At 58.2% G+C, this 23,575-nt stretch overlaps 4 protein-coding genes across 4 annotated transcripts in view; 2 read left to right on the top strand and 2 right to left on the bottom strand.

Moving 5' to 3' along the window:
* Nucleotides 1-74: 74 nt before the first annotated feature.
* Nucleotides 75-3,054, bottom strand: glipr1a (GLI pathogenesis-related 1a; the record flags this gene model as incomplete). The annotated part of the gene is made up of 5 exons (XM_080518510.1): nucleotides 75-341; nucleotides 970-1,111; nucleotides 1,144-1,256; nucleotides 1,834-2,082; nucleotides 2,872-3,054. 5 exons carry the CDS (start codon nucleotides 3,052-3,054, stop codon nucleotides 75-77), a joined length of 954 nt encoding a protein of 317 aa, XP_080374636.1.
* Nucleotides 3,055-4,193: 1,139 nt separating this feature from the next.
* tmtc1 (transmembrane O-mannosyltransferase targeting cadherins 1) lies at nucleotides 4,194-12,406 on the top strand. The gene is made up of 19 exons (XM_080518348.1): nucleotides 4,194-4,598; nucleotides 6,033-6,210; nucleotides 6,516-6,589; nucleotides 6,670-6,834; nucleotides 6,943-7,006; nucleotides 7,078-7,181; nucleotides 7,303-7,492; nucleotides 7,770-7,891; nucleotides 7,989-8,177; nucleotides 8,563-8,676; nucleotides 9,318-9,461; nucleotides 9,905-10,013; nucleotides 10,112-10,214; nucleotides 10,288-10,423; nucleotides 10,568-10,712; nucleotides 10,962-11,099; nucleotides 11,813-11,932; nucleotides 12,091-12,168; nucleotides 12,274-12,406. Exons 1-19 carry the CDS (start codon nucleotides 4,252-4,254, stop codon nucleotides 12,397-12,399), a joined length of 2,646 nt encoding a protein of 881 aa, XP_080374474.1. The 5' UTR covers nucleotides 4,194-4,251; the 3' UTR covers nucleotides 12,400-12,406.
* Nucleotides 12,407-12,717: 311 nt separating this feature from the next.
* The window catches only part of cog5 (component of oligomeric golgi complex 5), a 14,962-nt gene continuing 4,104 nt past the window's right edge, over nucleotides 12,718-23,575 (top strand). Inside the window, exons 1-12 of the mRNA XM_080518349.1 lie at nucleotides 12,718-12,781; nucleotides 13,596-13,735; nucleotides 15,121-15,178; nucleotides 15,503-15,557; nucleotides 15,659-15,728; nucleotides 16,216-16,336; nucleotides 21,687-21,817; nucleotides 21,890-22,049; nucleotides 22,281-22,393; nucleotides 22,489-22,566; nucleotides 22,874-22,955; nucleotides 23,119-23,305. Coding sequence (XP_080374475.1) covers nucleotides 12,736-12,781; nucleotides 13,596-13,735; nucleotides 15,121-15,178; nucleotides 15,503-15,557; nucleotides 15,659-15,728; nucleotides 16,216-16,336; nucleotides 21,687-21,817; nucleotides 21,890-22,049; nucleotides 22,281-22,393; nucleotides 22,489-22,566; nucleotides 22,874-22,955; nucleotides 23,119-23,305 — 1,241 coding nt within the window. The 5' untranslated portion in view covers nucleotides 12,718-12,735. The remainder of the gene's footprint in view (nucleotides 12,782-13,595; nucleotides 13,736-15,120; nucleotides 15,179-15,502; nucleotides 15,558-15,658; nucleotides 15,729-16,215; nucleotides 16,337-21,686; nucleotides 21,818-21,889; nucleotides 22,050-22,280; nucleotides 22,394-22,488; nucleotides 22,567-22,873; nucleotides 22,956-23,118; nucleotides 23,306-23,575) is intronic.
* gpr22a (G protein-coupled receptor 22a) lies at nucleotides 16,733-19,495 on the bottom strand (the record flags this gene model as incomplete). Its single annotated transcript, XM_080518499.1, is given in 6 exon segments — nucleotides 16,733-17,080; nucleotides 17,082-17,304; nucleotides 17,863-18,425; nucleotides 18,622-18,768; nucleotides 18,835-18,945; nucleotides 19,463-19,495. Coding segments are annotated over 6 exon segments (1,419 nt in total). The 3' UTR covers nucleotides 16,733-16,738.

The raw sequence follows: 23,575 nt of genomic DNA, 5'->3' as shown, positions 1-23,575 counted from the left end.
GGAACGTCGTCGTTTTGACACAATCCTGACACGTTCTTACAGCTTTTATTGTGAAGGGTACAGCAGCAGGACGCTCATTCGTAGCAGAAGACGTCGGGGTAGAAGTAGTGGACCGTGAACGCCGCCATGAAGGTGAGGACGAGGGCGACGGGCCGGACGGTTACCATGGAGACCAAGGTGGCGCCACTTCCCGCCGCGCCGCCGGAAGACGAGTCCCAGTCCGGCGTCCAGCGGTAGCCTGAGGGACAGACGTCTCTTCTGCTACAGACTCTCTGGAAGTTCAACATCTTTCTATTTCTTCGTCTCAAACTTACTTTTCTCTGCGTCTCTTTCTTTGTTTCCTGGGAAAAAAACATGGAGACTCAGGTGAGAGAGGGGGCGGGGACTCAGGTGAGAGGAGGCGGAGACTCAGGTGAGAGGAGGCGGAGACTCAGGTGAGTGAGGGGGCGGAGACTCAGGTGAGAGGAGGCGGAGACTCAGGTGAGTGAGGGGGCGGAGACTCAGGTGAGAGAGGGGGCGGAGACTCAGGTGAGTGAGGGGCGGAGACTCAGGTGAGAGGAGGCGGAGACTCAGGTGAGAGGAGGCGGAGACTCAGGTGAGAGAGGGGGCGGGGACTCAGGTGAGAGGAGGCGGAGACTCAGGTGAGTGAGGGGGCGGAGACTCAGGTGAGAGAGGGGGCGGAGACTCAGGTGAGAGGAGGCGGAGACTCAGGTGAGTGAGGGGGCGGAGACTCAGGTGAGTGGGGGGGCGGAGACTCAGGTGAGTGGGGGGGCGGAGACTCAGGTGAGTGGGGGGGCGGAGACTCAGGTGAGAGGGGCGGAGACTCGGGTGAGAGAGGGGGCGGAGACTCGGGTGAGAGAGGGGGCGGAGACTCAGGTGAGTGAGGGGGCGGGGACTCAGGTGAGTGAGGGGGCGGGGACTCAGGTGAGAGAGGGGGCGGAGACTCAGGTGAGAGGGGCGGAGACTCACGGCAGAGGTTCTCCTCACAGGTTCCTCCACAGCCGGAACACGGAGCACCGTCCGACTGGAACGGACGACGTCCCACGAAGTTTCCTCTGGAGAACAAGTCCAGGTTACGACGTTTGTTTGTTTGTTTATGGCTTCAACCTTCCTATTTCCTCCGTTAAGAGTCGTTGTTCTCACGCTGTGGCGTAGTTGCACACCAAGATGGCGCCGCTGCCTCTGCTGAAGCTCCGGACGCCGTCGGGACACATCTGGACGGCGCAGCCCACCTTGTAGCTGCTGGACCACAACACCTGGAGGACAGAGGACAGACTCCAGGTCCTGTTCTGGGGGACGGTTCTACGTGGTTCCAGTACCTGTTCTGGAGGATGGCTCTCCGTGGTTCCAGTACCTGTTCTGGAGGATGGTTCTCCGTGGTTCCAGTACCTGTTCTGGAGGATGGTTCCACGTGGCTCCAGTACCTGTTCTGGAGGATGGTTCTCCGTGGTTCCAGTACCTGTTCTGGATGATGGTTTTACATGGTTCCAGTACCTGTTCTGGAGGACGGTTCCACGCGGTTCCAGTACCTGTTCTGGAGGACAGTTCCACGCGGTTCCTTACCTGTTCTGGAGGATGGTTCCACGCTGTTCCAGTACCTGTTCTGGACGATGGTTCCACGTGGTTCCAGTACCTGTTCTGGAGGATGGTTCCAGTACCTGTTCTGGAAGATGGTTCCACGTGGTTCCAGTACCTGTTCTGGAGGATGGTTCCACGCGGTTCCAGTACCTGTTCTGGACGATGGTTCCACGCGGTTCCAGTACCTGTTCTGGAGGACGGTTCCACGTGGTTCCAGTACCTGTTCTGGAGGACGGTTCCACGTGGTTCCAGTACCTGGGTGTAGTGGCCGCAGGCGGCGCTGCAGGCGTTCCGCCGGTAGTCGTAGTCCCGCTCCTCGCTCAGCCAGCGTTCCATCGCTCGCTTCACGGAGAAGGAGGACGGCGGAGAACCGACCCATAGGTTCTCCCCCACCGAGGAGAACTCGGGGTGAACCCTCCGGGCCTCGTCCAGGTAGACGTTGTGTTGGAACTCGCAGCGTCTCGCCCAGGATCTCGCTGTGACGGCCAGACCCTCGTCCCACGACTGCCGGCAGGACATTGATCCATTGGTTGGTTGATTGATTGATTGATTGATTGATTTCGCGGTAAGTCTATGGAGGCGAATGAGGCTCAAAAATCAATTTGAAATGTTTTAACAGAAATATTTGTTCATTTTCAAATTAAAACTGCATTTTTTGACTCGTAAATAAATAAATATCACTGATCAATCATGCAAACTGTTTTTCAAACTGCGCCCGCAGCAGGCAGGTCCTCAAAATACCGTCTTCAGGTTGAACCTAGCGTCGTATTAATGTCGTACTTTTGACTCGATCCCGAAAACGACCACAGACAAAATCAAAAGTCACGTCGTGGCTGTTTGTTCTGATTCCTTCTGATTGTTCAAAATGTCGTCCTGCAGAGTATCTTTGATGTAAAGTGTGAATCTATTTCTTCTATTTGTCTCACATATGAGACATTCTACAGAACCGGGGCACCACCGGAAACTTCTACCGATATACCTCCTTCATGCCGAGTGTAAAACAGTCATATAAAACAGCCCTAAAGTACAACAACATCCGTGTTTGGCCAACATATTATTCACAGAAAGAATTCAGCGACATTAGAAATAAACTTGTACATCTTGTGCAGTTTCCTCAGTGTTCAGTTTTACAAAATAAAAGCCCGGCGTTTGAACCAATATCACAGGAAATAGCAGAACTAGCTCCACCTTCACCCTGAGACACCAGAACAGGGAATCTGAACCTCATCAGCCTCCAGGATCCATCAGAAGGATCCCTCCACAATAAAGCTCCACTTCCTGTCAGAGCCTCACCATGTACAGCATGTCGCTGGCCGGCGGCCTGGCAGACGACCGGGCGGCGTTGTGCTCCGTCACACACTCCGTTATGAAGCTCCGGTTGGAGATGTCGGGCAGCTGCAGAGAACTCACACCCAGGTCCTGGACCAGGACCTGGACCAGGACCAGGACCAGGACCAGCTCCTTCGAGGGCCCCATAGCGCCGTGAAGAAACCGACAGGAAGCCATTGAGGAACAGGAAGTGTGTGCCCTCTGGCAGGTTCTTCTTTATGAGGCTGCTTCTGCATGTGGGTTTTAATGTGAGCTACCGACTTTAACCCTTTAAATACTGAGCTGTCACTGACTGACCCCCCCCCCCCGACCCCCCCCTAGCCCCCCCTAGCCCTAACCCATTAATCAGATTTAATGTTTCTAAATGTTCACATATGATCTTATTTATTAACGATTGAACATCTAAGAACTTAAAAAAGCACATTTTGCAATTTGAATTGAAATTGAATTTCTTTCAAAGAATTTTAAAAAAGATAATTGAAAGATGAATTGATGTGTCGTTTGTAAATATCTTTATAGACCTTCTATTTTTCACTAAACTCAGACCAACTGTCGTTTCCAGTAAAGCAGCAACAAAACGTTTTCTAAAAAGAAATCATGAAGCTTCTGCTGGTATTTTGTCAATAAAATACTTTTAATAAGCTGTTTAAAAGTACTATAATGTTTCACCACTAGGGGGCTCTCTCGATCTAAAAAAGGCAAGTCTGTTGTAATTTGGTATATAAATCTACTGTATTTAAATTAAGTTAACATTATATAAGGAAAAACACTTATTTATTTTTTCTATATCTGCCAGGGGCGAGAGATATTGTTTGTTTATTTCGTACAATTGATGAAATAAATGTAGAAAAACGTAAAAAGAACGACCGGGTTCCGAATGTCCGACTCTACCGCGTGGCCTTGAAGGCAACACGCGCGCCGGTCGTTCCCGCTCGCCGTTTAAAAGTACTATAATGTTTCACCACTAGGGGGCTCTCGCGATCTAAAAAAGGCAAGTCTGTTGTAATGTGGTATATAAATCTACTGTGTTTAAATAAGTTAACATTATATAGGGATATATAACTTATTTATTTACTATATATCTACCAGGGTCGAGAAATATTGTTTGTTTATTTCTTACAATTGATGAAATAAATGTAGAAAAACGTAAAGAGAACGACCAGAAGCCGAATGTCCGACTCTACCGCGTGCCAGTGAAGGCAACACGCGCCCTGGTCGTTTCTCGCTGCCTGCGCGCGCCGCGCCGCGCCGCACCGCCGCTCGTCTCAGCCCGCCGCTACCGCCGAGCGGAATGGACGCTTCCGCCGGAGCTCCCCGCTGCATCCTCGGCCTGGCGGAGCCGACATGACGGCCTCGGCCCCGGCCCCGGCCCGGCCGCAGGCCCCGGCCCGGCCGCAGGCTGCAGCTCCGGCCCGGGACGCGGCGGCCCGTCGCCCCCCCCCGCCGCTCGGTCCGGAGGCGGTGCGGGCCGCGGGCCGCTGCGCCGTGCTGGCCGCGCTGTGCGCGCTCTGCTACGGGAACTCGGTGCGCGGAGAGCTCGTGCACGACGACGTGTGGGCGATCGTCAACAACCCCGACGTCCGAGCGACTTCCGGCCTGCGGAGCCTCTTCAGCAACGACTTCTGGGGGAAGAAGATGGAGGACAACAGCAGCCACAAGTCCTACCGGCCGCTCTGCGTCCTCACCTTCAGGTGGGTCACCTGGACCCTCCTGGACCTGGACCTGGACCCTCCTGGACCTGGACCTGGACCCTCCTGGACCGACTCACCTGGACCGACTCACCTGGACTCACCTGGACCCTCCTGGACGACTCACCTGTACATCTCATCTGGACCGACTCACTTGGACCAACTCACCTGGACCTGGACTCACCTGGGATGACTCACCTGGACCTGGACTCACCTGGACTGACTCACCTGGACCCACCTGGACCTGGACTCTCCTGGACCTGGACCCTCCTGGACCTGGACTCACCTGGACGACTCACCTGGACCCACCCGGACCCGCCTGGACCGACTCACCTTAATTCACCTGGGACGACTCACCTCACCTGGACCATCTTACCTAGACCGACTCACCTGGACTCACCTGGACGACTCACCTGGACTCACTTGGACTCACTTGGACTCACCTGGACTCACCTGGACGACTCACCTGGACCCACCTGGACAGACTCACCTGGACTGACTCACCTGGACTCACCTGGACCCACCTGGACTGACTCACCTGGACAGATTCACCTGGACTCACCTGGACAGACTCACCTGGACTCACCTGGACCATCTTACCTAGACCGACTCACCTGGACCCACCTGGACTGACTCACACTTTCTACAGGTGTTTGTCCCTACAACAACTGACCCCGACTGTTAGTTTGCCCTGCGCCTCGTCTGGCAGGTAGAACGTGGCGCTGGGCGGGTTAAACACCGACGCTTGCTTTGCCCTGCGCCTCGTCTGGCAGGTAGAACGTGGCGCTGGGCGGGTTAAACACCGACGTTTTGCCCTGCGCCTCGTCTGGCAGGTAGAACGTGGCGCTGGGCGGGTTAAACACCGACGTTTTGCCCTGCGCCTCGTCTGGCAGGTAGAACGTGGCGCTGGGCAGGTTAAACACCGACGCTTGCTTTGCCCTGCGCCTCGTCGGGCAGGTAGAACGTGGCGCTGGGCGGGTTAAACACCGACGTTTTGCCCTGCGCCTCGTCTGGCAGGTAGAACGTGGCGCTGGGCGGGTTAAACACCGACGTTTTGCCCTGCGCCTCGTCTGGCAGGTAGAACGTGGCGCTGGGCGGGTTAAACACCGACGTTTTGCCCTGCGCCTCGTATGGCAGGTAGAACGTGGCGCTGGGCGGGTTAAACACCGACGTTTTGCCCTGCGCCTCGTCTGGCAGGTAGAACGTGGCGCTGGGCGGGTTAAACACCGACGTTTTGCCCTGCGCCTCGTCTGGCAGGTAGAACGTGACGCTGGGCGGGTTAAACACCGACGTTTTGCCCTGCGCCTCGTCTGGCAGGTAGAACGTGACGCTGGGCGGGTTAAACACCGACGTTTTGCCCTGCGCCTCGTCTGGCAGGTAGAACGTGGCGCTGGGCGGGTTAAACACCGACGTTTTTCCCTGCGCCTCGTCTGGCAGGTTGAACGTGGCGTTGGGCGGGATGGCGCCGCTCTACTTCCACCTGGTCAACGTGGGTCTCCACGCCGCCGTCACCTGCCTGCTCATGTACACCTGTGAACGCTGCGTCTTCCAGAACCCCCGGCTGGCCTTCGTCACCGCGCTGATGTTCGCCGTTCACCCAGTACACACCGAGGCTGTGAGTACACACACACACACACACACACACACACACACACACACACACACACACACACACACACACACACACACACACACACACACACACACACACACACACACACACACACACACACACACACACTGTCATTCTGAAATTTTGCATCACTTATTTATACAGAGAAAAGTCCACGACACTCTTCCTCTATCTCCTCTTCCTCCTCTTCCTCCTCCTCCTCCTCCTCTTCCTCCTCCTCCTCCTCCTCTTCCTCCTCCTCCTCTTCCTCCTCCTCCTCCTCTTCATCCAGTGTTTCTATATTTCAGGTCTCAGGTATTGTGGGTCGTGCCGACGTCTTGGCCTGTTTGTTGTTTCTCCTGACGTTCCTCTCCTACACTAGGTGAGACACACACACACACACACACACACCATGTAGCCCCCCCCCCCCCCCCCCCTCACAGCCCGGTCTCTCTGATGCAGAGGCGTCTCCCGGGCCTCGCCGCCCTCCACGGTGTCGGGCGGCGCCCTGCTGGCGGCCATGTTTCTGGGCACCTGCGCCATGCTGGTGAAGGAGACGGGCGTCACGGTGTTCGGGGTGTGTCTGCTGTACGACGCCCTGGTGCTCTGCCAACCGCCGCGCGGCAGGTGAGCTCCGCCCAGCCGGGTCACCTGGTCAACACCATGACCTGCAGTTGGGGGGGAGGGGGGTTCTGACTCTGGGTTCTGACTCGGGGCGTTGGGGTGTCGTCACAGGTCCAGGCTGCTGGTCCAGCTCTGCCCCCCCCTGGTCAAGCGGGTCTGCCTGGTGTCGGGTTACGTGAGTCTCTGCTGGTCCCCCCCCCCCCCGTCCCCCCCGGTCCGGCTGCACTGACCTGGTTCCCCCTGCAGGTGGCGATCATCATGTCTCTGAGGCTCTGGCTGATGGGCGGGTCCATGCCTCTGTTCTCCCAGCAGGATAACCCCGCCTCCTTCTCCCCACACCTGCTGACCAGGTGAGTCTCACTGGTTCTCTGGAGAACGTCTAACCTGGAGAACGTCCAGTCTGGAGAACGTCCAGTCTTGTCGTGGTCGTCTGTCCTGTGGTTGTTAACACCCCCCCCCCCCCCCCCCCAGGACCCTCACCTACTCCTACCTGCTGTCCTTCAACGCCTGGCTGCTGCTGGCCCCCGCCACCCTGTGCTACGACTGGCAGGTGGGCAGCATCGCCCTGGTGGAGTCGCTGGGCGACGCCCGGAACCTCGCCACGCTGCTGCTGGCCGTCGCCATGGCGACCCTGTGCGCCCGCTGCGTCGCCTCGCTGCAGGTAACCCCGTCAGCCCGCCAACTTACGGTACGGTAGGGAGGCCACGCCCCCACGCCGTGGTCACCGGGGGGGCGTGGCATCCCTGCAGGTGCAGCAGGGAGGCCACGCCCCCACGCCGTGGTCGCTGTGGTGACCGGGGGGTGTGGTCTCCCTGCAGGCGCAGCAGGGAGGCCACGCCCCCACGCCGTGGTGACCGGGGGGTGTGGTCTCCCTGCAGGCGCAGCAGGGAGGCCACGCCCCCACGCCGTGGTGACCGGGGGGTGTGGTCTCCCTGCAGGCGCAGCAGGGCCGCGAGCTGCTGGTGGGCCTGCTGTTCCTGGTTTTCCCCTTCGTCCCCGCCAGCAACCTGTTCTTCAGGGTGGGCTTCGTGGTGGCCGAGAGGGTCCTCTACATGCCCAGGTGAGTCCGGGGCCACGCCCCCTCCCCCCTGCTGCCATGACGACCGGATCGGGTCCACGCTGCCCCCTGGTGGTCACGGTCTGGTCCTCTCTTCCAGTATGGGGTACTGCATCCTGGTGGCTCACGGGCTGGACCGGCTCTGCTCCGGGGGGCGTGGCCTCTGCAACGGGGGGCGTGGCCTGCGCTCCACGGCCCCCAGGGCCTCCATGCTGCTGCTGCTCCTGATCTTCTCCTGGAAAACCGTCCAGCAGAACAAAGTCTGGCTCTCCAGGGAGACTCTGTTCCGGTGGGTCATTCACACGTTCACCCTCACATTCACACGTTCACCCTCACAGTCACACGTTCACCCTCACATTCACACGTTCACCGTCACATTCACACGTTCACCGTCACAGTCACACGTTCACCCTCAGTCACATGTTCACCCTCACATTCACACGTTCACCGTCACAGTCACACGTTCACCGTCACAGTCACACGTTCACCCTCACGTTCACCGTCACAGTCACACGTTCACCGTCACAGTCACACGTTCACCCTCAGTCACACGTTCACCCTCACATTCACACGTTCACCCTCACATTCACACGTTCACCCTCACAGTCACATGTTCACCCACATTCACACATTCACACGTTCACCTCACATTCACACGTCCTCTTCCTCTCCAGCTCAGGGATCCAGACTCTTCCTCACAACGCCAAGGTTCACTACAACTACGCCAACTTCCTGAAGGACAGCGGGCGCCACCTGGAGGCCATCCACCACTACAGCACCGCGCTGAGGTCAGTCACCCTCCTCTTCATCACCACCTTCATCACTGCCGTCCTGATGGAGGCAGACCATGACCTGTGGTCGTCCTGACGACGACCTGTGGTTGTCCTGGCGACGACTTGTGGTCGTCCTGACGACGACCTGTTGTCGTCCTGGTGATGACCTGTGGTCGTCCTGACGACGAAGACCTGTGGTCGTCCTGGTGATGACCTGTGGTCGTCCTGACGACGACTTGTTGTTGTCCTGGCGACGATCTGTGGTCGTCCTGGCGACGACTTGTTGTTGTCCTGGCGAGGACCTGTGGTCGTCCTGGCGACGACTTGTTGTCGTCCTGGCGACGACTTGTTGTTGTCCTGGCGATGACCTGTGGTCGTCCTGGCGACGACTTGTTGTCGTCCTGGCGACGACTTGTTGTTGTCCTGGCGACGACTTGTTGTCGTCCTGGCGACGACTTGTTGTTGTCCTGGCGATGACCTGTGGTCGTCCTGGCGACGACTTGTTGTCGTCCTGGCGACGACCTGTGGTCGTCCTGGCGACGACCTGTGGTCGTCCTGGCGACGACTTGTTGTCGTCCTGACGATGACCTGTGGTCGTCCTGACGACGAACTGTGGTCGTCTTGGTGATGACCTGTGGTCGTCCCGGTGGCTCCAGGTTGTTTCCTCGCCACGCCAGCGCCATGAACAACCTGGGAACTTTGACTCGCTGCCCTGAAGAGGCTGAGCGTTACTACAGGAGAGCTCTGGACACCAACCCTCAACACCACCGGGCCCTGTTCAACCTGGGGAACCTGCTCAGGTGAGGGACGGACAGTGTGTGTGTGTGTGTGTGTGTTTGACTCCAGAGTGACTCTGGTTTGACTCCAGACTGACTTTGGTTTGACTCCAGACTGACTCCAGTTTGACTCCAGAGTGACTCCAGAGTGACTCTGGTTTGACTCTGGTTTGACTGCAGAGTGACTCTGATTTGACTCCAGTTTGACTCCAGTTTGACTCCAGAGTGACTCCAGACTGACTTTGGTTTGACTCCAGACTGACTCCAGACTGACTCCAGTTTGACTCCAGTTTGACTCCAGTTTGACTGCAGAGTGACTCTGATTTGACTCCAGTTTGACTCCAGTTTGACTGCAGAGTGACTCCAGTTTGACTCCAGAGTGACTCCAGAGTGACTCCAGAGTGACTCCAGAGTGACTCCAGTTTGACTCCAGAGTGACTCCAGAGTGACTCCGGTTTGCCTCTCAGGTCTCAGGGGAAGGAGACGGAGGCCGAAGCTCTGCTGAAGGAATCGATTCACTACGGACCAAACTTTCCTGACGCCTTCTCCAGTTTAGCTTCACTCTACGCCGAGCAGGTGACACACACACACACACACACACACACACACACACACACACACACACACACACACACACACACACACACACCAGGTGACCTTCCTGTGTCCTGCAGAAGCGCCTTGCCGAGGCGGACCAGGTGTACCAGAGGGGGATCCAGACTTGCCCCGACAGCTCCGACCTGCACAACAACTACGGCGTCTTCCTGGTGGACGCAGGTGAGTGACGCTGGTCCAGGGGGACCTGGAACCTGCAGCCTTACCCTCCGCGCCGTCTGCCCCCCCCCTGCAGGGCAAGGCGAGCTGGCGGCGGCCCACTACCAGCGCGCCATCCGGCTCAAACCGGCGCACTACGTTGCCATGGTGAACCTGGGCCGCCTGCTCCGGTCGTCCAATGAGAACGAAGAAGCCGAGGCCTGGTACAAGAGGTGAGACCTTTCAGCTGCAGCTCCTACAAAATAAAAGCTTTTTTTTTTCATGAACTCCACTAAAGTAGGACCAGTGGACTGAAGGTCCCCTGGTCCCCTCTGGCCGAACCAGACTCCCACGGTGACCTTTGACCTGGTGTGCAGGGCGCTGCAGGTGAGCCGGGCGGTGGAGGTCCTGACCCCCCTCGGAGCGCTGTACTACAACACTGGACGGTACGACGAGGCTCTGCTGCTCTACAGGGAGGCTGCAGCCCTACAGCCCTACGACACACACACCTGGCTGGCCCTGGTGGGTGTGTGTGTGTGTGTGTGTGTGTGTGTGTGTGTGTGTGTGTGTGTGTGTGAGGATGTGTGAGGATGTGTGAGTGAGTGAGTGTGTGTGTGGGAGAGAGATACAGAGACCGAGACAGACCGTGTCCCCTGTCCTCGGTGTGTCCTCGGTGTGTCCCCTGTGTGTCCCCCTGTCCCCGGTGTGTCCCCTGTGTGTCCCCCTGTCCCCGGTGTGTCCCTGTCCCCGGTGTGTCCTCGGTGTGTCCAGGCCCAGGTTCTGGCAGCAGCAGGACGATCAGAGGAGGCGGAGCAGACGACCCTGGACCTGGTCTCCAGGGCGACGGGCTGCGTGGAGTGTCTCCGCCTCCTGTCCGCCATCTACAGCAAGAGAGGGAACCACAGCGAGGTGCGTCTCACTGCTGTCGCCATGGAAACCTTCCAGACTCCAGCAGGAATAATAAACAATTACTGAAAGTCCAAAGTGTCTTAAAGAGACAGGATCGTTTTCTGTGACCCACCCGTGACCCCGCCCCTTCCCCCGTGATGTCACTAAGCAACATGGCAGACGACCTCCTCCAGGTGTTTCTGCTGTGGCCTGGTTACAGTGCCGCCTACAGGCCTGGAGGGTTTACTGCATCGTACTGCATCGTACTGCACCGTACTGCACCGTACTGCACCGTACTCTATCGTACTGCATCGTACTGCACCGTACTGCACCGTACTGCACCGTACTGCACCGTACTGCACCGTACTGCATCATACTGCACAGTACTGCACAGTACTGCATCGTACTGCATCGTACTGCATCGTACTGCATCGTACTGCACCGTACTGCACCGTACTGCATCATACTGCACAGTACTGCATCGTACTGCACAGTACTGCACAGTACTGCATCGTACTGCATTGTACTGAGGTTCAGTTTGGAGAACGAGTCAGTGGGCGAGTTAGAACTCCACCTGTAATTACATCTGTTTGTGTGTGTGTGTGTGTGTGTGTGTGTGTGTGTGTGTGTGTGTGTGTGTGTGTGTGTGTGTGTGTGTGTGTGTGTGTGTGTGTGTGTGTGTGTGTGTGTGTGTGTGTGTGTGTGTGTGTGTGTGTGTGTGTGTGTGTGTGTAGGCCCTGGGGGCTCTGGACCAGGCCCTGCAGCAGAACCCAGATCAGACCATCAGAGCAGAATTATACTTTTCTAAAGGAAACCAGCTGAGAGAGATGAACCTGCTGGACCGAGCCTTCCAGGTAGCTCTACCTCTCTCTACCTCTCTCTCTCTCTCTCCCTCTCTACCTCTCTCTCTACCTCTCTCTCCCTCTCTCTCTACCTCTCTCTCTCTCTTCCTCTACCTCTCTCCCTCTCTCTCCCCCCTCCCCCCTCCTGACCTTTGACCTCTGTCCTCCAGAGTTACCAGCGGGCTGTAGACCTGAAACCAGATCAGTCTCAGGCCTGGATGAACATGGGAGGGATCCAGCACATCAAGGTACTGGACCAGGACCTGGACCAGGACCTGGAGTCGTCTTTGTCTCGTCTGCACCGAATTAATGTGTGTGTGTGTGTGTGTGTGTGTGTGTGTGTGTGTGTGTAGGGGGACTACGCAGCAGCCAGGAGGTTCTACCAGAGAGCTCTGGTCCTGAGTCCTGGTTCCAGACTACTCAAGGAGAACTTGGCCAAACTGGACCGGCTGGAGAGGAAGCTGCCGGGGGGGGCGTAGAACCTGGGGGGGGGGGGGGGGTTGTGTTTTCTCTGTTGTGACTGAAATGAAGTGATGAATGTGTCTGATATGAAGAATAAAGTCTGTTTTATCAAACGCTGCTGGTTCTGGTTCTTCTGGTTCTTCTGGTTCTGGTTCTGGTTCTGCTAGCTGACCTGTTAATGCTGACCTGCTTCTGCTAACTTAATGCTGACCAGTTAATACTGTATCAGTGAGCATTATTATTATTATTCAGCTCATTATTGCTGATCAACCCTCGTGGAGCCAAACACACTCTGCCCCTTTAATGTGACGTCATCCCCGACTGCTGCCTACGTCACATACGGAAGTTCCAACATGGCGGACGGCAGGGAATCTTCCACGACTTCACTTCTAAAAGACGGTAAAACACTTTGAAACACGAATTTTTAACTGCGAAAACCGCGTTACGATACGAGGAGGAGAGGAGGAGGAGAGGAGGAGAGGAGGAGGAGGAGGAGAAGGAGGAGGAGGACAGGAGCAGGAGGAGGAGGGGGACAGGAGGAGGAGGAGGAGGACAGGAGGAGGAGGAGGCGGAGGACAGGAGGAGGATAGGAGGCGGAGGAGGAGAAGAGGAGGAAGCGGAGGAGGAGAGGAGGAGGAGAGGAGAGGAAGAGGAGGAGGAGGAGGAGAAGTGGAGGAGGAGAAGTGGAGGAGGAGAGGAGAGGAAGAGGAGCAGACCATGGAGGAGCTTGACTATGACCCTTCACCCTGACACTTCACTGTGACTCTTGACCCTGACTCTTCACTGTGACTCTTCACCATGACACTTAACTGTGACCCTTCACCCTGACTCTTCACCCTGACTCTTCACTGTGACTCTTCACCATGACTCTTCACCCTGACACTTCACCGTGACTCTTCACCATGAACCTTCACCCATGACTCTTCACCCTGACTCTTCACCGTGATGCTTAACCATGACTCTTCACCCTGACACTTCACCGTGACACTTCACTGTGACTCTTCACCATGAATCTTCACCCATGACTCTTCACCGTGATGCTTAACCATGACTCTTCACCCTGACTCTTCACCGTGATGCTTAACCATGACACTTCACCCTGACTCTTCACCGTGATGCTTAACCATGACACTTCACCCTGACTCTTCACCGTGACCCTTCACCCTGACCCTTCACCCTGATTTTCACCGTGACTCTTCTCCATGTGTTCCAGAGTGCTACCTGGACTTCCTGGCCCAGGACTTCGATGTGAAGATCTACACGGCTCAGTCCCTCCATCACGCCGTCGTGGCCGAGCAGCTGGCCAGGCTGGCGCAGGGCATCAGCCAGCTGGACAAGGAGCTGCACAGCCAGGTACTGACCAGCAGGGGGCAGCAGAGAGCAGCACAGCCAGGTACTGACCAGCAGGGGGCAGCAGAGAGCAGCACAGCCAGGTACTGACCAGCAGGGGGCAGCAGAGAGCAGCACAGCCAGGTACTGGGCAGCAGAGAGCAGCAGAGAGCTGCACAGCCAGGTACTGGGCAGCAGAGAGCAGCAGAGAGCTGCACAGCCAGGTACTGACCAGCAGAGAGCAGCAGAGAGCTGCACAGCCAGGTACTGACCAGCAGGGGGCAGCAGAGAGCTGCACAGCCAGGTACTGACCAGCAGGGGGCAGCAGAGAGCAGCACAGCCAGGTACTGACCAGCAGGGGGCAGCAGAGAGCAGCACAGGCCAGGTACTGACCAGCAGGGGCAGCAGAGAGCTGCACAGCCAGGTACTGGGCAGCAGAGAGCAGCAGAGAGCTGCACAGCCAGGTACTGGGCAGCAGAGAGCAGCAGAGAGCTGCACAGCAAGGTACTGGGCAGCAGAGAGCAGCAGAGAGCTGCACAGCCAGGTACTGACCAGCAGAGAGCAGCAGAGAGCTGCACAGCCAGGTACTGACCAGCAGGGGGGCAGCAGAGAGCTGCACAGCCAGGTACTGACCAGCAGGGGGCAGCAGAGAGCTGCACAGCCAGGTACTGACAGCAGGGGGGCAGCAGAGAGCTGCACAGCCAGGTACTGACCAGCAGGGGGCAGCAGAGAGCTGCACAGCCAGATACTGACCAGCAGGGGGCAGCAGAGAGCTGCACAGCCAGGTACTGACCAGCAGAGAGCAGCAGAGAGCTGCACAGCCAGGTACTGACCAGCAGGGGGCTAGCAGAGAGCTGCACAGCCAGGTACTGACCAGCAGGGGGCAGCAGAGAGCTGCACAGCCAGGGTACTGACCAGCAGGGGGCAGCAGAGAGCTGCACAGCCAGGTACTGGCCAGCAGGGGGCAGCAGAGAGCTGCACAGCCAGGTACTGACCAGCAGAGTGCAGCAGAGAGCTGTACAGCCAGGTACTGACCAGCATAGATATAAAAACACCAGATGCCTCACGCTGACTCCAGCGCCGCCATCTTGGATAGGTCTCCTGCTGCAGCTCAACATGCTCACGCTGCCTCCAGCGCCGCCATCTTGGATAGGTCTCCCGCTGCAGCTCAACATGCTCACGCTGCCTCCAGCGCCGCCATCTTGGATAGGTATCCCGCTGCAGCTCAACATGCAGCTAGCTCGTCTGCGTAGCAACACCAGTAGTTCCTCATTGTACCTTGAGGAGAAGCTCCGTCCTGTGGACACCTCATGGAGGACATATTGGAGGGGACGTCCTCCACGGACAGACAGAGGTCCTGGAGGTCCTGGAGGACTGGAGGACTGCTGACTCTGTGTTCTGCTCCCCAGGTGGTGGCCAGACATGAAGACCTGCTGGCCCAGGCCACCGGCATCGAGTCCCTGGAAGGTGAGACGACGAAGGAGCAGCCAGATTACATCTTCATCTTCATCATCATCAGATTATAGCTTCATCTTCATCATCATCAGATTATAGCTTCATCTTCATCATCATCAGATTATAGCTTCATCTTCATCATCAGATTATACCTCAGTAGTCCCACTACCTCCTTGTGAATTTCTCTTGGAGATCATTAAAGTATTTATCTATCTATCTATCTATCTAATCCCACTACCTCAGTAATCCACTACCTCAGTATCCCACTACCTCAGTAATCCCACTACCTCAGTAATCCCACACGACAACATCAAGGTGTGTGTTGTTGTTTTGCAGGAGTCCTGCAGATGATGCAGACCAGGATCAGTGCTCTGCAGGCAGCTGTGGACAGGTACACACACACACACACACACACACACACACACACACACACACACACACACACACACACACACACAGTCTGTCCTCACCCTGTCCACGCTGCGTCTCCAGGATACGGGTGAAGATCGTGGACCCGTACAACAAGATGGTGGCCCGGATCACCCAGCTGGCCCGGCTGCAGGTAACGACCAATCAGGAGAGAGGGTGGAGCTTCAGTGACATAACAGACCAATCAGGAGAGAGGTGGAGCTTCAGTGACGTATCAACCAATCAGGAGAGAGGGTGGAGCTTCAGTGACGTAACGGCCAATCAGGAGAGAGGGTGGAGCTTCAGTGACGTAGGGGACCAATCAGCAGAGAGGGGTGGAGCTTCAGTGACGTAACAACCAATCAGGAGAGAGGGTGGAGCTTCAGTGACGTAACGACTAATCAGGAGAGAGGGTGGAGCTTCAGTGACGTAACGACCAATCAGGAGAGAGGGTGGAGCTTCAGTGACGTAGGGGACCAATCAGGAGAGAGGGTGGAGCTTCAGTGACGTAACAACCAATCAGGAGAGAGGGTGGAGCTTCAGTGACGTAACGACCAATCAGGAGAGAGGGTGGAGCTTCAGTGACGTAGGGGACCAATCAGGAGAGAGGGTGGAGCTTCAGTGACGGTCTCCTCCACCAGGGGGCGTGCGACCTTCTGCGAAGGATCATTCGTATCTTGTACCTGAGCAAGAGGCTGCAGGTTCAACTGCAGGGCGGCAGCAGGGAGATCAGCAAGGCAGCGCAGAGCCTCAACGAGCTGGGTGAGGACCATACCGCCCTTACACCACCCTTACACCGTCACTGTCTCTGCAGGTGACCAGTAGTGAAGTGAGGAAGTGACACAGGTTGTGCTTCTGGTTGTTTTTATTACAAACGGTGACAAACGGCATCAAGGTGTTGTGGTGACGGCACACACACACACACACACACACACACACACACACACACACACACACACACACACACACACCACACACACACACACACACACACACACACACACACACACACACACACACACACACACACACACACACACACAGAGTAAATATAAATAAATAGCTTTCATCTCTGACGGAGATGAAAGCTTCTGCTTTGTGAAGCTGTACTTCCTGTCTTCTCTCTGTATTTCCTGTTCAGTGTTGAGAAGTTCTCTTCGTCTTTCATGTCAAGTTTTCGTACACAAGTTTTTCCTTCCACTCCGTTCCTATAAACAATCCCGCGTTCCACCTTTGCGACGCCGTGTCGGCCATCTTTAGCCCGCGTCCTGCCAGCGCCGCCCGTGTGGCGGGCCTGTTCCCGCGGGCGTGGATCCAGGAGTCCTGGAGCACCAGGTCGTTGGGCGTAGCCTCGGCCTCGGCCTCCACCCGCGCCTTCATCCTGCTCCTCAGCACCTCCTGGAACTTGTGGCGGGTGAAGGCGTAGAGCAGCGGGTGGAGGACGGTGGTGGCGTAGGCCGCCACCAGGAAGGCTAGGCGCAGGCGCAGCAGCAGGTCACCGGGCCCCGGCGGCGAGGATGATGGCGTTGAGCAGGGTGACGGGGGTCCAGCACAGCAGGAAGGTGGAGACGATGAGCAGGGACATCCGGAACGCCCGCCGCCGCCTCTCGCGCTTCTCCCGGTGGCGCCGGACCGCCCGCCGGAGCGCCATGACGACGGACACCGACGTGCGCATGGCTAGGGGAGCACCACCGCCACCGCTACCACCACCGCTACCGCCACCGCCACCGCTACCACCACCGCCACCGCTACCACCACCGCTACCGCCACCGCTACCACCACCGCTACCGCCACCACCACCGCCACCGCTACCGCCACCGCTACCGCCACCGCTACCACCACCGCCACCGCTACCGCCACCGCTACCACCACCGCTACCGCCACCACACCGCCGCCGCTACCACCACCGCTACCGCCACCGCTACCACCACCGCTACCGCCACCGCTACCACCCACCGCCACCGCTACCGCCACCGCTACCGCCACCGCTACCACCACCGCCACCGCTACGCCACCGCTACCACCACCGCCACCGCCACCACCACCGCCACCGCTACCACCACCGCTACCGCCACCGCTACCACCACCGCCACCGCTACCGCCACCGCTACCACCACCGCCACCGCTACTGCCACCGCCACCGCTACCGCCACCGCCACCGCTACCACCACCGCCACCGCTACCGCCACGCTACCCACCGCTACCGCCACCACCACCGCCACCGCTACCGCCACCGCTACCGCCACCGCTACCACCACCGCCACCACCACCACCGCTACCATCGCTACCGTTTCCGCTGGCCCTGACTCCCACGCCGCTCTGCGAGGCCTCGGCGCACTCCGCCCCCCGCCGCGGTGCCGCCCTTCCCCCGGGGCTTGGTCCTGGGCGCGGCGTGGTGGAGGCGCGCCCCGATGCGGATGTTGAGCGCCCGGAGGATCTTGTAGTACGTGGCCAGCATGACGGCGACGGTGAAGCAGAAGATGGGGATCTGCGCCAGCAGGTGGTAGTACAGCCCCGGCTCGCTGACGTAGCGGTTGGCCTCCGCCGCCGCCGTCCGGTTGGCGGCGCCGGAGAAGAAGAAGCCCACCTCCACGAACGGCAGCAGGAAGCTGCAGAGGGACGCGGCCCAGACGGCGGCGAGCAGCGCGGCGGTGCGGCGCGGCGTAAGCGCGCGGCGCGCCGGCCTCACCGACATGTCGTAGCGGTCCGCCGTGATCGCTAGCACGCTGGCGGCGGTGGCCACGCCGGCGAAGGACACGCCGGCCTCGTGGAGGCAGCTCAGCACCGCCGAGTCGGCATCCGGCGGGAGCAACACCGTCGCCATGGTAACAGGGAGGCTGCACACACACACCTGCACAGAGAGGTGGAGGAGGGAGGGTAGAGGGAGGAGGAGGGTAGAGGGAGGAGGAGGGTGAGGTGGTGGAGGGAGGAGGTGGAGGGGTGGAGGGTGAGGTGATGGAGGGTGGAGGGTGGAGGGTGAGGTGATGGAGGACGGAGGGTGGAGTGTGGCGGGTGAGGTGATGGAGGACGGAGGGTGGAGGACCTACCAGCACATCCACCACGTGCAGGTTCATGGTGATGAAGGTGGAGGCGGAGCTGACGAGGTTCTGCTTCATGCAGTAGAGAACCAGCACCGTCAGGTTGGAGCCCAGACCCAGAACCAGCTCCAGCAGCAGCAGGCCTGTGAGACACACCTGCCCAGAACACCACCAGGTGACGGAGGTGATGGAGGAGCTCACTGGGTGGAGACGGGTCAGTACCTGGAAGCTGACGGAGTAGAAGCCCTCTGAGGAGGGGTCAAGGTGGAGGTCTGCAGAGTCCAGTACCGTCAGGTTCCTCATGGTGGCAGTCTGCTGGTTCTGGTTCTGGTCCTAGTTCTGGTCCTGGTTCTGGTTCTGGTCCTAGTTCTGGTCCTGGTCCTGGTCCTGGTCCTGGTCCTGCTGGTGCAGCTTTTGGTTTCAGAGGAAGAGGAAGTTCAGGAGATGAAGGTCTAGTTATAGACTAATGATCAAACTGGAACTGGTTCACTAGAACCCCTCTAGAACCCCAGTAGGCCTCCTCTAGAACCCCAGTAGCCCTTCACTAGAACCCCAGTAGGCCTCCTCTAGAACCCCAGTAGCCCTTCACTAGAACCCCAGTAGAACCCCAGTAGGCCTCCTCTAGAACCCCAGTAGGCCTCCTCTAGAACCCCTCTAGAACCCCAGTAGAACCCCAGTAGCCCTTCACTAGAACCCCAGTAGAACCCCAGTAGGCCTCCTCTAGAACCCCAGTAGGCCTCCTCTAGAACCCCTCTAGAACCCCAGTAGGCCTCCTCTAGAACCAGCAGGTTCTCCGTCAGCAGGGAGAGCAGATCAGATGAGGGCTGGTTCCCCCAGATGTTCTCAGTACCGGGGCGGTACGGGGACCAATGGCTCCTTTCATAGTCTGACTCCTCATTGTCTCCTCCTCCCCCTCCTCCCTCCACCCTCCTCCTCCAACCCCTCCCCCCCCCCCCTCCTCCCTCCACCCACCTCCTCCCCCTCCTCCCTCCACCCTCCCTCCACCCCCCTCCCCCCCCCTCCCTCCCCTCTCCACCACCTCCTCCCCCACCTCCCCCTCCCTCCTACCCTCCTCCCCTCCTCCCCCCCTCCCCTCCCTCCACCCCCTCCCTCCCCCCCCCTCCCCCCCCCCCCCCCCCCCCCTTCCCTCGGTGAAACGACTCCAGTGCCAGAGCATTGCTGTCCACCATAGTTTAAAATAGCAGCAGGTATTTCTGGTGGTGACGGAGGAGGAGGAGGAGGAGGAGAGGAGGAGAGGAGAGGAGGGAGAGGAGAGGCGAGGATAGGATAGGAGGAGGGGAGGAGAAGAGGAGGAGGAGGAGAGGAAGAGGAGGAGGAGGAGAGAAGGAGAGGAGAGGCGAGGATTGGATAGGAGGAGGGGAGGAGGGAGAGGAGGAGAGGAGGAGAGGAGAGGCGAGGATAGGATAGGAGGAGGGGAGGAGAAGAGGAGGAGGAGGAGAGGAGAGGAGGAGGGAGAGGAGGAGGAGGAGGAGGAGAGGAGGAGGAGGAGAGGAGAAGAGGAGGAGGAGGAGAGCTGCCTCCTGCTGTTCTTATCGAGGTTCTTCCCTCACATGGAGTCCTGACCTCTCCACCTCTCAACACCGTCACACACACTGATTAGGTTGGTGTTGTGTGAGCAGGAGCAGGAGAAGCAGGAGGAGGAGGAGGAGAAGGAGCGGGAGGAGGAGGAGGAGGAGCAGGAGGAGGAGAAGGAGCAGGAGAAGGAGCAGGAGGAGGAGGAGAAGGAGCAGGAGCAGCAGGAACGAGCAAGGGGAGCAGCAGGAGGTGCCGGGGGGAGCAGCAGCAGCAGGAGCAGCAGCAGGAGGAGGAGCAGGAGCAGTAGCAGGAGCAGCAGCAGCAGCAGGAGGAGCAGCAGGAGGAGCAGGGGGAGCAGTAGCAGGAGCAGCAGCAGCAGGAGGAGCAGCAGGAGGAGCAGCAGGAGCAGCTCCTGTGGCTCTGCCAGCGTTTGCTCTGGTCTGTTCTGGAGGCTTGACGACCACGTGAGTCCTGCTGCTTACCCTGCAGGTGGAGACGAAGACTCGGTGTCCTCCATCAGGTGGTCGCTGCTCCTCCGTCACTCCTCCGTCACTCCTCCACCACGCTCCTCCGTCGCTCCTCCACCACGCTCCTCCGTCACTCCCTCCACCACGCTCCTCCGTCGCTCCTCCGTCACTCCTCCATCACGCTCCGTCAATCCTCAGTGTGTAAACACCAGGCTGGAGGGAGAGACACTGAGTGCTGCTCTGCTCCCTCCCCTCCTCCTAGTCCTCCTTCTCCACCTCCTCTACCTCCCTCCTCCCCTCCTCCTCCTCTACCTCCCCCCCTTCTTTATCTGCTCCTCCACCTCCTCCTCCACTGCGCTCCTTTTTTTGTCTTGATTCCTTCCTCCACCCCTCCCCTCCTCCTCCACCCCCACCTCCACCAGTTACTCTGCCATAGTTCCAGAGTGCAGTAGGAAGCGGTTGCCATGGCGATGCTGGTGGCTTCATGTCTGCCTCAGGACTTTGGCCACGCCTCCTCCTGGTTGTTTGCATAGCAGCTCTCTGACTCCTCCCCCTGCTCGTCCTCGTCTCCGTCCTCCTCGTCCCCCTCGTCCCCCTCGTCCTCCTCGTCCTCCTCGTCCTCTCATCTTTATCTCAGATCTTCTGTTTACTGAGCAGCAGAAGGTTTCTGGTTTCTTCTGCTGACAAACACTGAGTCAGCAGGACACACACACACACACACACACACACACACACACACACACACACACACACACACACACACACACACTCTGTTCCTCCAGAGTTCTCATGGTTCTGTGAGCTTCTCTCATCAGTTCTCTTACACTGTTCAGGTGGACGTCCCTGTCCCTGCAGGTCTACATTGTCCCTGTCCCTGCAGGTCTACCTTGTCCCTGCAGGTCTACATTGTCCCTGTCCCTGCAGGTCTGCAGTTGTTCCAGACTCTATAGGAAGGTGGATCGCTCGGTCAGCTGTTTCGTTGGAACTCGTCCTCTGGATGTCCTCTCGCCGTCCCCCCCCCCCTCCCCCCGTCCCCTGACTGTGTCTTCACGCCGTCCCCCTGTCTTCCAGACTACCTGTCCCAGGGTGTGGACCTCAGCGGCATCGAGGTGATCGAGGACGACCTGCTGCTGATCAGCAGAGCCAGACTGGAGGTGGAGAACCAGGCCCAGAGGCTGCTGGAGCAGGGCATGGAGGTCCAGGTACTGGGTCTGGGTCTGGGCCAGGGTCTGGGTCAGGGTCACTGGCTGACGTCTGTCTGACGGTCTCCTCAGAACCCCACCCAGGTGGGCACCGCCCTGCAGGTCTTCTACAACCTGGGCGGTCTACGTGAGACCATCAGCTCCGTGGTGGGGGGCTACCGGACCGCGGTCCAGGACAACATCACCAGGGCTCTGGACATCAAGGGGCTGACGCAGACCAGCAACCCCCGAGGTGACGCCCGTCTAGACCCCCGAGGTCTTAACCCTGGAGGTCTTAACCCTGGAGGTCTTAACCCCCCAGGTCTTAACCCCCATGGGTAGTAGTCCTGGGGTAAACCCTGTGGTAAACCCCTGACGGGGGCGTCGCCATGGTGATGTTGAGCCATTCTGGGGTTGTTTTTGGGGGGTGATTGATGTTGAAGACGTTGAGGCCTCAGACCGTGACCCCCCCTCACCCCCCCAGGTGCCCCGGGCAGGGCGGTCCTCCCGACTCCTGGGAACACAGCAGCTTTCCGAGCTGCTCTCTGGACCAACCTGGAGAAACTGATGGACCAGATCTTCGCGGCATGCCGACAGGTTAGCATGGCGCTAACAGATCAATGACTTTGATCAGTAACTTTGATCAATAACTTTGATCAGTAACTTTGATCATTGGTGAAACTGTTTTCCAGGTGCAACACCTGCAGAAGGTCCTGATGAAGAAGAGAGACCCCGTCACTCACGTCTGCTTCATCGACGAAATCATCAAGGTCGAGACTACCCTACCAACCCTACCCTACCGACCCTACCAACCCTACCGACACAACCCTACCCTACCAACCTTACCCTACCAACCCTACCAACACAACCCGACCAACCCTACCAACCCTACCCTACCAACACAACCCTACCGACCCTACCCTACCAACCCTACCAACACAACCGTACCAACATAACTTTACCAACACAACCGTACCGACACAACCCTACCAAACACAATAAGTCCAGCTGCTTCATAGAGCAGCAGCTGCAGTGATGATGATGATGGTGATGATGATGATGACGACTCTTCCTCAGGACTCTCAACCTGACATCCTCTTCACCTTTTGGACCGACGTGACCAGAACCCTGAGTACCGAGTTCCACCGAGCCACCGACGGTAAGAACTCTCTCCTGGTCCATGAAGACCACCAGACGACAACCTAACCCTGGTCCTGCTGTGTCCCTGGTCCTGCTGTGTCCCTGGTCCTGCTGTGTCCCTGGTCCTGCTGTGTCCCTGGTCCTGCTGTGTCCCTGGTCCTGCTGTGTCCCTGGTCCTGCAGCCTCGTCCTTCCTGAAGCAAGCGTTTGAAGGCGAGTACCCCAAGCTGCTGCGGCTCTACACCGAGCTGTGGCGCCGCCTGCTGCAGTACAGCAGCAGCCTGCAGGGGGCGCTGGGCCCCGAGGCGTCTCTGGACCCCGCAGACCCCGACAGCCAGGACCTGTTCACGCAGGACCGGCAGGACTACAGGTGAGTCCAGAACCTCCTGTCTTCCCCTGGGCCTGTTTACTCCTGGGGCCTGGAATACCAGGCTGGATTAACATACCAGTTACCTGGATTAACATACCAGTTACCTGGATTAACATACCAGGGTACCAGTTACCTGGATTAACATACCAGTTACCTGGATTAACATACCAGGGTACCAGTTACCTGGATTAACATACCAGTTACCTGGATTAACATACCAGGGTACCAGTTACCTGGATTAACATACCAGTTACCTGGATTAACATACCA

The sequence above is a fragment of the Blennius ocellaris genome, assembly GCF_963422515.1.
Source record: "Blennius ocellaris genome assembly, chromosome: 22".
Taxonomy (NCBI): Eukaryota; Metazoa; Chordata; class Actinopteri; order Blenniiformes; family Blenniidae; genus Blennius; species Blennius ocellaris.
This window is presented reverse-complemented; position numbering and strand designations above follow the sequence as displayed.

What these genes read in the sequence shown, in the direction of transcription:
- tmtc1 (XM_080518348.1), top strand. Translation starts at nt 4,252, where the DNA reads ATGACGGCCTCGGCCCCGGCCCCGGCCCGGCCGCAGGCCCCGGCCCGG. An exon ending in AGGGTCCTCTACATGCCCAG is followed by an intron (nt 7,892 to 7,988) that starts GTGAGTCCGGGG and finishes CCTCTCTTCCAG; the next exon opens with TATGGGGTACTGCATCCTGG. An exon ending in CTTCACTCTACGCCGAGCAG is followed by an intron (nt 10,014 to 10,111) that starts GTGACACACACA and finishes TGTGTCCTGCAG; the next exon opens with AAGCGCCTTGCCGAGGCGGA.